The sequence below is a fragment of the Saccopteryx leptura genome, chromosome 5, assembly GCF_036850995.1.
Source record: "Saccopteryx leptura isolate mSacLep1 chromosome 5, mSacLep1_pri_phased_curated, whole genome shotgun sequence".
NCBI lineage: Eukaryota > Metazoa > Chordata > Mammalia > Chiroptera > Emballonuridae > Saccopteryx > Saccopteryx leptura.
Window position 1 is genome coordinate 1,701,166 of NC_089507.1, and position 14,614 is coordinate 1,715,779.

Genomic DNA, 14,614 nt, shown 5'->3' on the forward strand with positions numbered 1-14,614 from the left:
TAACATCGTACTGACAGACTAGGTGGGTGAACTAGTCCGGTTGAGCGCAGCGAAGAATATGCAGTACAGTGTACAGCAGGGGTCAGAACCTATGGCTCGCGAGCTAGATGTGGCTCTTTGGATGGCTGCTTCTGGCTCGCAGACAAATCTTTAATAAAATAATAATAATGTTAAAAATATAAAACAGTCTCATGTATTACAATCCATTCATTTCCTACCGCTCATGTTCATGGTTGCGGGTGGCTGGAGCCAATCACAGCTGTCCTCCGGGACAACACCAAATTTTTATTGGATAATGTGTAACGTACACAGGTCGTTGTGAGGTCAGGAAGTAAACTTCCCTCCTTTTAATCAACTAGTCAGCTAGCTAATTGCAGAAACCCTTTTGACGAAGAAGATGGCTAAAAGAAAAAACAAGGAATATCATACTTTTCAGCAGGAATGGACAGAGGAATTCGCCTTTGTGGAGAGAGCAGGTTCTGCAGTGTGTCTAATATGCAATGATAAAATTGCATCGATGGAATGGTCAAATATAAAGCGGCACTTCGACACATGCCATACATACTACATTTGCATTGAAATATCCAATGGGGAACAGCAGGAAGAAAGCATGTCAAGAGCTACTGTGCAGAGTGCAAGCTAGTCAGCAGCAACTCCATGTTTGGACCCAACAAGGCGATTGGAATTCAGCTAGCTTTGCTGGGGCTTTAGCAGTTGTGAGAAATGGAAAGTCATTCACAGATGGGGAGTATGCCAAAACATTCATGCTTGATGTTGCCAATGAACTTTTTGACGACTTTTCGGATAAAGACAACATAATCAAATGAATAAAAGACATGCCTCTGTCGGCAAGAACTGTTCATGATCATACCATCATGATAGCAAAGCAAATTGAGGCAACACGCTTGACCTGTGGTGGTGTAGTGGATAAAGCGTGAACCTGGAACGCTGAGGTCACCGTTTCGATCCCTGGGCTTGCCTGGTCAAGGCACATATGGGAGTTGATGCTTCCTGTTCCAACCCCCTTCTCTCTCTCTCTCTCTCTCTCTCTCTCTCTCTCTCCCTCTCCCTCTCCCTCTCCCTCTCCCTCTCCCTCTCCCTCTCCCTCTCCCTCTCCCTCTCCCTCTCCCTCCCCCCCCCTGTCTAAAATGAATAAATAAAATCTTTAAAAAGCCCTGGCCGGTTGGCTCAGCGGTAGAGCGTCGGCCTAGCGTGCGGAGGACCCGGGTTCGATTCCCGGCCAGGGCACATAGGAGAAGCGCCCATTTGCTTCTCCACCCCTCCGCCGCGCTTTCCTCCCTGTCTCTCTCTTCCCCTCCCGCAGCCAAGGCTCCATTGGAGCAAAGATGGCCCGGGCGCTGGGGATGGCTCTGTGGCCTCTGCCTCAGGCGCTAGAGTGGCTCTGGTCGCAATATGGCGACGCCCAGGATGGGCAGAGCATCGCCCCCTGGTGGGCAGAGCATCGCCCCTGGTGGGCGTGCCGGGTGGATCCCAGTCAGGCGCATGCGGGAGTCTGTCTGACTATCTCTCCCTGTTTCCAGCTTCAGAAAAATGAAAAAAAAAAAAAAAAATCTTTAAAAAAAATTGAGGCTGCCCTGGCTGGTTGGCTCAGCGGTGGAGCGTCGGCCTGGCGTGCGGGGGACCCGGGTTCGATTCCCGGCCAGGGCACACAGGAGAAGTGCCCATTTGCTTCTCCACCCCCCCCCCCTCCTTCCTCTCTGTCTCTCTCTTCCCCTCCCGCAGCCAGGGCTCCACTGGAGCAAAGATGGCCCGGGCGCTGGGGATGGCTCTGTGGCCTCTGCCCCAGGCTCTAGAGTGGCTCTGGTTGCGGCAGAGCGACGCCCCCCCCCCCAGGGGCAGAGCATCACCCCCTGGTGGGCAGAGCATCGCCCCTGGTGGGCGTGCCGGGTGGATCCCGGTGGGGCGCATGCGGGAGTCTGTCTGACTGTCTCTCCATGTTTCCAGCTTCAGAAAAATACAAAAAAAAGAAAAAATTGAGTCAACACAAGTGAAGGACATAAATGCATCACCATTCTTTTCTCTCGCTTTGGATGAGTCAACAGATGTAAGCTATTTATCCCAGTTCAACGTGATTGCAAGGTATACTGTTGGTGACACACTATGTGAGGAAAGTCTTGCTGTTTTGCCTATAAAAGAGACAACAAGGGGGAGGATTTATTTAAGTCTTTCACTGCATTCGCTAAAGAAAAAAATCTACCGATGGATAAACTTATTTTGGTGTGTACTGATGGTGCTCCGTGCATAGTGGGGAGAAACAGGATTCGTAGTGCTTCTTCACAAAATGATGACATTGAATCATTTACAACAACATGGATGGACCTTGATAACATTATACTGAGTGAAATATGTAAATCAGAAAAAACTAAGAACTATATGATTCCATACGTAAGTGGGACATAAAAATGAGACTCAGACATAGACAAGAGGGTGGTGGTTATGGGTGTGGGGGGGAGGGGAAGGGCACAAAGAAAACTAGAAAGAAGGTGACGTAAGACAATTGGACTTTGGGTGATGGGTCTGCAACATAATCAAATGTTAAAATAACCTGGAGATGGTTTCTCTGAACATATGTACCCTGATTTATCAATGTCACCCCATTAAAATGAATAATTATTTTAAAAAATTTAAAAAATGACTTTCTTATTGAAGGAATGAAATGCATGTATATGTGGTCCTCAATCTTTGTCTTATTCTACACACAAGGCAACCTCTCATAAAAACAGAGTTGTCTCTGCCTTATCTTTAACATGTTGGTTGTATCAAGATTTTTTTTTTTTACAGAGACAGAGAGAGAGGCAAAGATAGGGACAGACAGACAGGAACAGAGAGAGACGAGAAGCATCAATCATTAGTTTTTCGTTGCGACCCTTAGTTGTTCATTGATTGCTTTCTCATATGTGCCTTGACCGCGGGCCTTCAGCAGACCAAGTAATCTTCTGCTCAAGCCAGCGACCCTGGGTCCAAGCTGGTGAGCTTTGCTCAAACCAGATGAGCCCATGCTCAAGCTGGCGACCTTGGGGTCTCGAACCTGGATCCTCTACATCCTAGTCCAACGCTCTATCCACTGCATCACCCCCTAGTCAGGCAAGATATTTTTTTCTTTCAGTCAGCTGTGGGAGCCAGGAAGCAGCTATAGTTGCCTCTTAAATGTTCCCCTGTCTCTATTTACTGATGAAATGGTTTAAAATTGGGATTCATTTGATAGTAGAGAATTTTTTTTTTTTTTGTGACAGAGACAGAGAGAGGTACAGATAGGGACAGGCAGACGTGAAGGGAGAAAGATGAGAAGCATCAGTTCTTCATTGTGGCACTTTAGTTCATCAATTGCTTTCTCATATGTTCCTTGACCAGTGGGCTGCAGCAGACCAAATGACCCGTTGCTCAAGCCAGCGACCTTATGCTCAAGCTGGCGACCTTGGGTTTTCGAACCTGGGTCTTCTGCGTTCCAGTCCAACGCTCCATCCACTGAGCCACTGCCTGGTCAGGCCAGATAATTATTGTTTTGCTCTTTGGGTTATTCTTTTAGAACAAACTAGGTTCAAGTAAACAGATTAAACTAAAAATTTGAAAGGAAATGTTTAGAGAGCAGTACTTTTAAAGATCACATTTAAGTCATTGGTTCATTCATTTCATGTTGACTCTTAGTCCGTATTGTTTTCATACCTGCCTCTCAGTCCTTGACACAGTCACTTAAGCATGCTATTGTTTCTATAGTATCTTTAGGTTCCAGAAGGGCAGTATACAAATTGGTTGTTTTCTTAAATTGAATCTTTGGCTTTTGATAACAGAAAATATTTTTTTTGTAAATAAACTATTCTTTAAAGTCTTGCTATTCAAATTGTGGTCCAGGTGCAGTGGCTTTTAAGTCTCGTGGGATATCATGAGACGTGAAGAATCTCAGGCCCCACCCAGACCTACTGAGTCTAAGTTTTTATCTTAGTGTGATTCCCGGATGACTTATAGGGTGAGGCAAGCGTAAGTTTACAGTTGTTTGTGTGGAAAATAATACAATAATTAATAAGTAATAATGCAAGAATTAACTGTTTCTTTTACTGACAACTGTAAAGTTCCTTTTGCCCACCCCTGTGTGTGCATATTAAAAAGCTAACAGTGCCAGCCCCTCGGCTGGGGCCTCCTGTTAAGGCCAGCCTTTGCATATGTGCCGTTGGTTCCATCTCTTCCAATCCCTTTGGGGAAGCCCCCCGCCTCCCCACTTATGCTGCCACCCACTGTCATCATCATCACTTACAGTATGGCTTAGAGCGGGGGTATTCAACCTTTTTATACCTACCGCCGCCCACTTTTGTGTCTCTGTTAGTAGTAACATTTTCTAACCGCCCACTGGTTCCACAGTAATGGTGATTTATAAAGTAGGGAAGTAACTTTATAAAATTTATAAAGCAGAGTTACAGCAAGTTAAAGCATATAATAATAATTATTTACCAAGTACTTTATGTCGGATTTTCGCTAAGTTTGGCAGAATAAACAAATCTTTATAAAACAGCTTACTATAGTTAAATCTATGTTTTTATTTATACTTTGGTTGCTCCACTACCATCCGCCATGAAAGCTGGAATGCCCACTAGTGGGTGGTAGGACCAGGTTGCCTACCACTGGTGCAGGGGTCCCCAAGCTTTTTACACAGGGGGCCAGTTCACTGTCCCTCAGACCGTTGGAGGGCCGCCACATACAGTGCTCCTCTCACTGACCGCCAATGAAAGAGGTGCCCCTTCCAGAAGTGCGGTGGGGGGCTAGATAAATGGCCTCAAGGGGCCGCATGCGGCCTGTGGGCCATAGTTTGGGGACGCCTGGAGAGTTTAAGAACAAAAGTTCTGCAGTCAGATCGCCTTCCTTGGAATCCCAGTCCTCCCAGTTCGAAACAATACCTCTGGCCTTCTAAGTGCGTCCTGCTTCCTGAGAGCGAGGACCCTGTCTAATTATTGGGTTGGCAAGAAAGTATTTTTGGAGGTCACACATAGCGTTGTAATTGTTTTGAAGGACTTCTGTCAGTGTTATGGTTTTTTTCCTTTTGACATTTTCTATCAGTCACATTTAGGTTACTTTAGAAGCAAATTGTGTGTAATTTTGTTTGTAGCTGTTAGTTTAGGGTCAATTTTAACATGGAGTGCAGAAATGAACATTTTTGGCATATTTTACTATTTTATTTCCGTAAAGGAAAGAAAGCTGCTGAGGCCCACAAAAAGATATGTGAAGTTTATGTTGTTGATTGCATAACAGAACACACGTGTCAGAATTGGTTTAAAAATTCTGTTCTGGAGATTTTTCACTCAAAGATGACCAATGTTGCCTGACCAGGTGGTGGCGCAATGGATAGAGCGTCAGACTGGGATGTGGAAGGACCCAGGTTCAAGACCCCGAGGTTGCCGGCTTGAGTGCGGGCTCAACTGGTTTGAGCAAAGCTCACCAGCTTGGACCCAGGGTTGCTGGCTTGAGCAAGGGGTTACTCCGTCTGCTGAAGGCCCACGGTCAAGGCACATATGAGAAAGCAATCAATGAACAACTAAGACTAAGGTGACGCAACAAAAAACTGCTGATTGATGCTTCTCATCTCTCTCTGTTCCTGTCTGTCTGTCCCTCTCTCTGACTCTCTCTGTGTCTCTGTAAAAAAAAAAAAGATGACCAATGTTCTGGTCGACCTACTGAAGTTGATGACCAAATCAAAGCCATAATTGAAGAGGATCATCATATAACTGTTCGAGAGATTGCAGGGAGGTTAAATGTATCGCACACAACAATTGAAAATCACTTAAAATGTCTTGGACTTACTAAGAAGCTCGATATTTGAGTTGGTTCCACATGAATTGAAAAAGATTTACTTAACACAATGAATCAATATTTGGCATTTGCATCTCAAGCACAATGAAACGGACCCTTTTTTGAAAAGAATCATCACTAGTGGTGAAAAATGGGTCGTCTACAGTAACATCATTTGAAAATGTCATGGTCCGAGCATGATGAACCAGCACAAACCACGTCTAAGGCTGAATTACATCAGAAAAGGTCATGCCATCAATTTGGTGGGACTACAAAGGTGTTATGTATTTGGAGCTGCTTACAAGAAACCAGATGATCAATTCAGATGTTTACTGTCAACAACTAATGAAATTGGATGAAGCAATCAAAGAAAAACTGCCAGAATTTGCAAATTACAAAGGAATTATGTTCCACCATGATAATGCGAAGCTTCACACATCTTTAGTAACTCGTGGGAAATTATTGGAGCTTGCTTGGGAAGTGATGTCGCATCCCCCATACAGCCCTGACCTGGTACCATCTGATTACCATTTATTTCAAAGTTTGCAAAACTCTTTGAATGCGCCTGACCAGGTGGTGGCACACTGGATAGAGCGTCAGGCTGGGATGCAGAGGACCCAGGTTTGAAATCCCGAGGTCGCCAGCTTGAGTGTGGCTCATCTGGTTTGAGCTCAGCTCACCAGTTTGAGCCCAAGGTCACTGGCTTGAGCAACGGGTCACTCATTCTGCTGTAGCCCCCTGGTCAAGGCACATGTGAGAAAGCAATCAATGAACAAACAACTTGTGCTGCAAGGAAGAATTGATGCTTCTCATTTCTCTCCCATCTTGTCTGTCTGCTCCTATCTGTCTCTCTCCCTGTCTCTGTCACAAAAAACAAAATAAAATTCTTTGAATGGTAGCCCTGGCCGGTTGGCTCAGCGGTAGAGCGTCGGCCTAGCGTGCGGAGGACCCGGGTTCGATTCCCGGCCAGGGCACATAGGAGAAGCGCCCATATGCTTCTACACCCCTCTGCCACGCCTTCCTCTCTGTCTCTCTCTTCCCCTCCCGCAGCCAAGGCTCCATTGGAGCAAAGATGGCCCGGGTGCTGGGGATGGCTCTGTGGCCTCTGCCTCAGGCGCTAGAGTGGCTCTGGTTGCAACATGGCGACGCCCAGGATGGGCAGAGCATCGCCCCCTGGTGGGCAGAGCATCACCCCTGGTGGGCGTGCCAGGTGGATCCCGGTCGGGCGCATGCGGGAGTCTGTCTGACTGTCTCTCCCTGTTTCCAGCTTCAGAAAAATACCAAAAAAAAAAAAAATTCTTTGAATGGTAAAACTTTCACAAATGATGATGACCTTAAATCAGACTCAGTTCAGTTCTTTGCTGATAAGGACCAAAATTTCTATGAGCGCGGAATCATGAAGCTGCAAGAAAGAAGTCAAAAGGTCATTGAACAAAATGGAAAATATATAGTTGATTAAAGTTTATTCTTTGTATTAAAAAAATGTTATTTTATACTACAAAACAAATTACTTTCTTGCCAATTTAATTTTTTTTGCAAAGCATAGTGTCTAGACATAAGAGATACTCAGTAAATATTGTATGTATATTGTTAAAGCTATCATTCAGTATTGTATAGAAACAATAGAAATTGAATTACTTTTAAGTTTTGTTTTTTTTTTAAAGCGAGACACACACAGGCAGAAAGGGAGAACGATGAGAACCATCAACTCATAGTGGCAGCACCTCAGTTGTTCATTGATTGGTTTCTCATATGTGCCTTGACTGGGGGGCTTCAGCTGAGCCAGTGACCACTTGCTCAACCCAGCTACCTTAGGCTTCAAGCCAGCAACCATGGGATCATGTCTGCGAGCCCATGTTCAAGCCGGCGACCACGCATTCAAGCTGGTGAGCCCGTGTTCAAGCTAGGAACCTCGAGGTTTTGGACTTGGGTCTTCAGCGTCCCAGGCTAATGTTCTATCCACTGTGTCACCACCTGCCTGGTCATGCAAGATTTTATTTATTGATTTATTAGAGAGAAAGAGAGGGATATAGGGAGAGAGAGAAGGTATTGGTGAGGAGCAGGAAGCATCAACTGGTAGTAGTTACTTCTCTTATGTGCCTTGACCGGGCAAGCCAGGGGGTTTGAACTGGTGATCTTAGCATTTCCAGGTCAGTGCTTTATCCACTGCGCCACCACAGGTCAGGCAAAATTGAATTACTTCTATGATTACTAAATGTTCTGTTTAGAAATTTGGTAAAGATGAACATAATTTAGTATGTTTGAACATTATTTCAAATAAAAGATTGGGGTTTAAAAAGAAGATTGGGATTAAAAAGAAAGTAAAGTAGGTAGCCATATTAGGCTTTTAAATTTGTGCCCTTTTGGCATTTTTTAGGCTATTTATAAAGTAGCACGTGACATTTTCGGTACCTACTGTTGAACCAAAATGGTGGTGTTGATGAGAGTCATTTCTTATTTGTGTGGATGGATATGTGAGCAGCTTCTCTCCTGTTGATCTGTTCAGAGCATCCTTTGCACAATTACTGCTGATACTCTCTTTGGGAAAACTATACAAATTAAATTTCTCCAGAAATGAAGTATGTTCCTGTTGGCAGATTCTGTTGGTGTGGACAGTGTCCTGGTTTGAAACCATCTTGTAATGAAGTTTTTACTATTTACTTTTTTAGTTTGTCAGAGTTCATAATAGCTTTGTTAGATTGTTCTCTTGTCTGCTGAGGAACAATGGCAAGGACAAGAAAAGCCATTGACTGGTGGAAGGGTGGGAGTGAGCTGATCAGCCGTGTGCCTCAGTGGCCACAGAGAAACCACAAGGGATGGCTCCAGCTGGCCAGCCAGTCAGAGTGACCTCACGCTGAAGATGTGTGTATCAGGCTGACGTGCTCTTATGAAATGCTATTGCATATTGATTCACAAATAATACTTCCTTTCATTTTGATTCTGTAGGAACCTAGAAAGATTGTGCGATGAATGGTGATACTCAGGCCGCCGTGGTGACCTCACCACCCCCAACCACGGCCCCTCACAAAGAGAGGTACTTCGACAGGGTGGATGAGAACAATCCAGAGTACCTGCGAGAGAGGAACATGGCACCTGACCTTCGCCAGGACTTCAACATGATGGAGCAGAAGAAGAGGGTGTCCATGATTCTGCAGAGTCCTGTAAGAGCAGCTTCTTCTCCAAGTGTCCTCTTCCTCCTCCCGTGCGTTAGCTCTGGGGCTCTGGGTGTGTCACACTCAGGTTGTCTGAACAGCACAGGAAACCAGTGCCTCGGGTGTGTGTCGCTGTTGAAAGAATTCAGTTTAGTTCAAGTTATTGGACACAATGAAGGAAGGTCTTCAGTGCCACACAGGAGACTAGGTGTTTACTTCTCATTTTTACCCTCACTGCTTTTCAGAGTCTGTTTATTCATTGACATCTTTTATTTACTAATTTTTAGAATAAGAAGGGGCAGATAGAGAGAGAGAAACATCTATTTGTTGTTCCACTTATTCATGCCATCATTGATTCTTTTTTTTTTTGTATTTTTCCGAAGCTGGAAACGGGGAGGCAGTCAGACAGACTCCCACATACGCCCGACCAGGATCCACCCAGCATGCCCACCAGGGGGCGATGCTCTGCCCATCCGGGGCGTTGCTCTGTTGTAACCAGAACCACTCTAGCGCCTGAGGCAGAGGCCACAGAGCCATCCTCAGCACCTGGGCCCACTTTGCTCCAATGGAGCCTTGCTGCGGGAGGGGAAGAGAGAGACAGAGTGGAAGGAGAGGGGGAGGGGTGGAGAAGCAGATGGGCGCTTCTCCTGTGTGCCCTGGCCGGGAATCGAACCGGGGACTCCTGAACGCCAGGCCGACGCTGTACCACTGAGCCAACCGGCCAGGGCCCATTGATTGATTCTTGTATGTGCCCTGGTCAGAGATTGAACCCACAACCTGGGCGTATTGGGATGATGCTCTAACAAGCTGAGTTACCCAGCCAGGCCTATTGGCACCTTTTAAAAATTACTGTTTCCTTCATGATACCTAGCTTGGTGCTGGGTCCATGGTAGGCCGCTGCCGTATCTGACTTACTGATTGATCGGCATTTTGTGTTTTTTTTCTCTAAGGGGTGCTGTCTTTACGTTTTCTCATGTGGATGCCGCTGCCCTGTGTGCCTCATTCTGCTGCTCTGTCCTTTATTCTGTTCATATTTTGGGGTGCCATTGGCAGATAGTCATGGAATCATTGTATTAATAATGTTCATTATCTCATGTGTTCAAGGAACTAGCCTCTTTTTTAAAAATACATATTCTAAAAATTTTTATTTGTTTTTTTCTTTTTTAGAGAAAGACAGACAGACAGAAACATCAATCTGTTCCTTTATGTGCCCTGATCAACCAGGCCTGGCCTCTAACTCTTGATTTTTTTGTTTGATTATTACTCACTTTTGACTGAGGCGTATCATAAAGTACACAGATCTCAGTTGTACAGCTTGATGAATTTTGACATGTGTGATGCCTGGGTGAGCACCAGACCAGGTCTCAGACTGCACTGGGGGAGCTGGTGGTGCACAGTACAGACAGACAGGAGCAGTGCTGGGAGCAGGTGGATGAGTGGGTCTTGTATGACTCGGTTAGTAGAAGCCTCTGAGGGAGGAGCGCATGTGCATGCCTGGGACCGGGACGAGCTTGAGGAGGGCCAGTGTGTTTAAGCACAGCAGAGACAGGGAGGGAGGTGCAGCCGGGCTGGAGAGGGAGAGGGAGTGGGAGTGGGTCCTGGAGGGTGCAGGAGCCCAGACCGGGAGTCCATGTCACCTTTAGAGGACAACAGAGTCGTTGGAGGGCTGCAGACAGGAAAGGCGATTCATATTTTACAGAGCTCCTTCTGGGTTTGGTTTAGAGAGAGAGAGCACCCTGTGGGGCAGGGCAGAAAGCTGTCTTCTAAGCAAGAGGTGCTGGTGGCGTGAGTCACCGCGCTACTGGAGAGAGGTGGACACATCTGAGGTTCTTTTTATTTTTAATTTTAGCTAGAGAATAAGGGAGAGAGGCAGGAATATCAGTCTGTTCCTGAAGGAGCCCTGACTTGGGATCGGAACCAGCAGCCTCTGCACTTTGGGACGATGCTCTAACGCTATCAGGCCAGGGTTGGAGTTTTATTTTGAGTGTGGGATAAATAGGAGCAAGAGAGGTGATAGGAGGAAAAAAGAGTCAGGACAACATCTAGATTGTTGGCTAGAGCAGTTGTCCTACATAAAAGCGACAGGAAACGAGTAAGAATCCCTAGGGACAGAGTGCAGGGTCTAAGCCCCCAGCACCGTGTGTGCATCAGGCACTGTGCCAGGTCAGCCCCTTCCGTTACCTGTCTGAATGCAGCATGGGGTCCCGGGGCCCCGGGGTGGAGACGCAACATGAGGGTGCAGCCTGGGAAGGCTGGGCTCATTTCCCAGTAACAGACCTGGTGCTGGAGACCAAGAGTGGTCGCGGGGCTCGTGCAGAGGGTGCTCTCAGGGCGGTGGTCCTGCACTTACAGTGACACACAGCCTGTCTTCTGTCTCTCCTCCAGCCACGTTCAGCAGCCTAAGTGGGAGGGGTGAAGAGTTGAATTTAACCAGTGCTGGGATTGTGCCCAGTGAAATGGGAAGAGTTGTAGGTGTAGGCAAGGAAATGAGTATAGTGTTCAACCAGGAATCTAAGATGGTTGCGGGGGGTCAGCACACAGGGAAGGTAAGGGGCGCAGCAAAGATTTTAGGGTCACCATGGGATTGAAGAAGGAGTGAGCTGGGTGCCAGGAGAAGTTGTTTGGAGAGCACATGCGTGGCTCTGAGCTTGAAGACATCCCAGTTTCTAGGAATGAGCAGGTCTAGAGCTGACTGGGGAGGTGGGTGGCCCAGGGGAGTTGGATGACAGGGTCATTGGAGGAGAAACAGTCAGGAAGCTGAGAGGTGAGAGTGTAGATGTTGAACCATCAGGAGCTAGGACCAAGGAAGCACACAGGGTCATTGGGATCCAGATGGGTGGCTCACAGGCCATCACTGGTCACTGTTAAGCTTAGACCCGTACTGTACATACAGGTCATCTGGGATGTTACCGAAACAGAATGTACTGTCGTGTGTGTGTGTGTGTGTGTGTGTGTGTGTGTGTGTGTGTGTTTTAATTTTTCCTTTGATCAGAGAGAGAGAGGAATGGAGAAAGGGAGGGGAGAAAGAGAGAGAGAAGCATCAACTCGTTGTTCCACTTAGTTGTGCCCTCCTTGGTTGCCTCTCATATGTGCCCTGACCAGGGATCAAACCCGTGACCTTGGCACACGAGGCAGGATGACACTAGATCCACTGAACTGCCCGACCAAGGCTTGTGTTTTCCTTATTAAGCTTTATGTTCCTGCATAGCAAGGACCATCTTTTCTATTTCTATATGCTTAGTGCCTGGTACTTCTGTGTGTGTTGAACTGTATGGTTTTTGAATTACAGTATAGTTTAGTGTGTGTGGTACATGTAGGTAGTATATGTATGTAGCATTACAGTGTATAGTATGTATGTAGTACATGTGGTATGTATTGTCATTATATTATATACATATATTATATACACACTGTATTGAATTATAGTGTGTAGCGTGTGTAGTACATGTTATAGTGGTTATAGTGTTACATTGAATTGAGCTTCTCCTAGATTTGTATGTGGATTTGAAGACCATGGAAATAAATAGATTTTTCAGAATGAGGCCCCATGAGGGCAGGGAACTCTTGTTTTTTGTTGTTGTTTTTTGTGACTGAGACAGAGAGAGGGATAGACAGACAGGAAGGGAGAGAGATGAGAAGGATCAGTTCTTCATTGCAGCTCCTTAGTCGTTCATTGATTGCTTTCTCATATGTGCCTTTACCAAGGACCACAGCAGAGCAGAGTGACCCCTTGTTCAAGCCAGCGACCTTGGGCTTCAAGCCAGCGACCATGGGGTCATATCTATGATCCCACGCTTAAGCCAGGGACCCCTTGTTCAAACTGATGAGCCGGCAAGCTTGGGGTTTCGAATCTGGGTCCTCTGAGTCCCAGTTCGATGCTCTATCCACTGCGCCACTGCCTGGTACGGCAGGCAGGGAGGTGTTAATTCAGCTTTTTCATTCCCTGTGCCCATTGCACTCTGAGGTTTAGTAGTCCGTCTCTCTTTGTATCTATAGCTGTGCATATCTATTATCTATCTGTATCAGTGCAGTCTGTATTGCATCATAGACGGCCCCATAACCATGTCTAGTGGTTTATTTTATTTCTCTCTTGCAGTCAGAGCTGCAGTGTTTCCCTCCCTCTTTCACTAATGCGAATACGATGTATGACATTATGTCGCATCGTGTGTGGCTCTTGACGCTCCTTGATGCCATTGAATTGACACCACTGCATTTGTGTTTGCTTCTTTCCCTCAAGTGATAGGTTTACTTAGTCTGTCCCTTGGTGATCTTTTCAGCTTAAGCAATGAGAAACTAGAAATAAGTTTCATATAGAAATCATCCTGAGGCCCTTGGAGTGCATATACTCAGATCTGGATAATCAATAAGCTCACACTTTCACATACTATATAATTACTTGACAAGATTCATTTCTTTATATGATATGTAAAAAACTATTTCAGTATAGTTTGGGGAAACTATAAATTGTGTTTTTTGTTTCAGTAGTGATTTTATATTAAAATAGCCATTCACCGAAATTAAACTTCTGCCTAATATAAGATTATTTATAAAAGATGAAAGCTTTAAGGCTTCTTTTTCAACTTTAAGGTAATTTCAAAAAATGTGTTATGAAGAAAATACTGAGAAGCACAAAGTAGAACATGAAAGTTACTAGTAATCCTATCACTGAGAATTACAGTGAACGTTTGATGTATTTTAGTTTTTTTCTGTGTCTACATATGTACTTGCTCTTATAAAAACTGGTTGTACTGCTTTATAATCTTAACTCAAATATATCAAGAACAAATTTATGTCATTTGATTTTTTTTGGCCTTTCGTGTTGAATGTGTGTGTAGAATTCCATTGTCGGGAAGGTCCGTGTGCTGATTATTGCTTTAGAAAGGACTCCTGGGAATAGAATGCCTGTCCAGTTTTTAAGCTCTTAAATTGTTAAATTGCTTTCCATGAAGAATGTACCAATTTATGCTTCAAGTAGCAGTCTGAGAATAGCCACTCACCTTTGCAGTACTAGACGGAACCGAGCAGAAGCTCCGTTTGTGTGAGAGCTACCCTTGTCTTCTCAAGGAACAGAAAGGAAATGGTGTCTCACTGTCTGAATTTGCCTTTAATATTAGGCTTTCTGTGAAGAGTTGGAATCAATGATACAGGAACAGTTTAAGAAGGGGAAGAATCCCACTGGCCTGCTGGCACTGCAACAGATTGCAGATTTTATGACCACGAGTGTTCCAAACGTCTACCCAGCAGCCCCACAAGGAGGGATGGCCGCCTTGAACATGAGTGAGTAGTTCCTGACTGTACCTGCTGCTGTTTTCTAGGAAAAGTTTCCTGACGCTTTCTTAGGTGAAATAGTTGTAATACATAAGACTTTTTTGAAAATTAATGTGTTTTAGTTACAGTAAAAAATAGTCTGGCCTGGCCTGTGGTGGCGCAGTGGATAGAGCGTCGACCTGGAAATGCTGAGGTCGCCAGTTTGAAACCCTGGGCTTGCCTGGTCAAGGCACATATGGGAGTTGATGCTTCCAGCTCCTCCCCCCTTCTCTCTCTCTGTCTCTCTCTCCTCTCTCTCTCTCTGTCTCTCCCTCTCCTCTCTAAAATGAATAAATAAAAAAAAAATGTTAAAAAAAATAGTCTGTAAGCCTGAAATGTTTTGGACTCCTTTTTTTTTT

At 45.3% G+C, this 14,614-nt stretch overlaps 1 protein-coding gene across 13 annotated transcripts in view; it reads left to right on the forward strand.

Moving 5' to 3' along the window:
- ADD1 (adducin 1) overlaps positions 1-14,614 on the forward strand; it is a 98,246-nt gene that overhangs the window by 49,255 nt on the left and 34,377 nt on the right. For all 13 annotated transcript variants that reach the window (XM_066386837.1, XM_066386846.1, XM_066386848.1 and 10 more), the window contains exons 2-3: positions 8,743-8,957; positions 14,063-14,225. In XM_066386837.1, coding sequence (XP_066242934.1) covers positions 8,763-8,957; positions 14,063-14,225 — 358 coding nt within the window. In that variant the 5' untranslated portion in view covers positions 8,743-8,762. The remainder of the gene's footprint in view (positions 1-8,742; positions 8,958-14,062; positions 14,226-14,614) is intronic.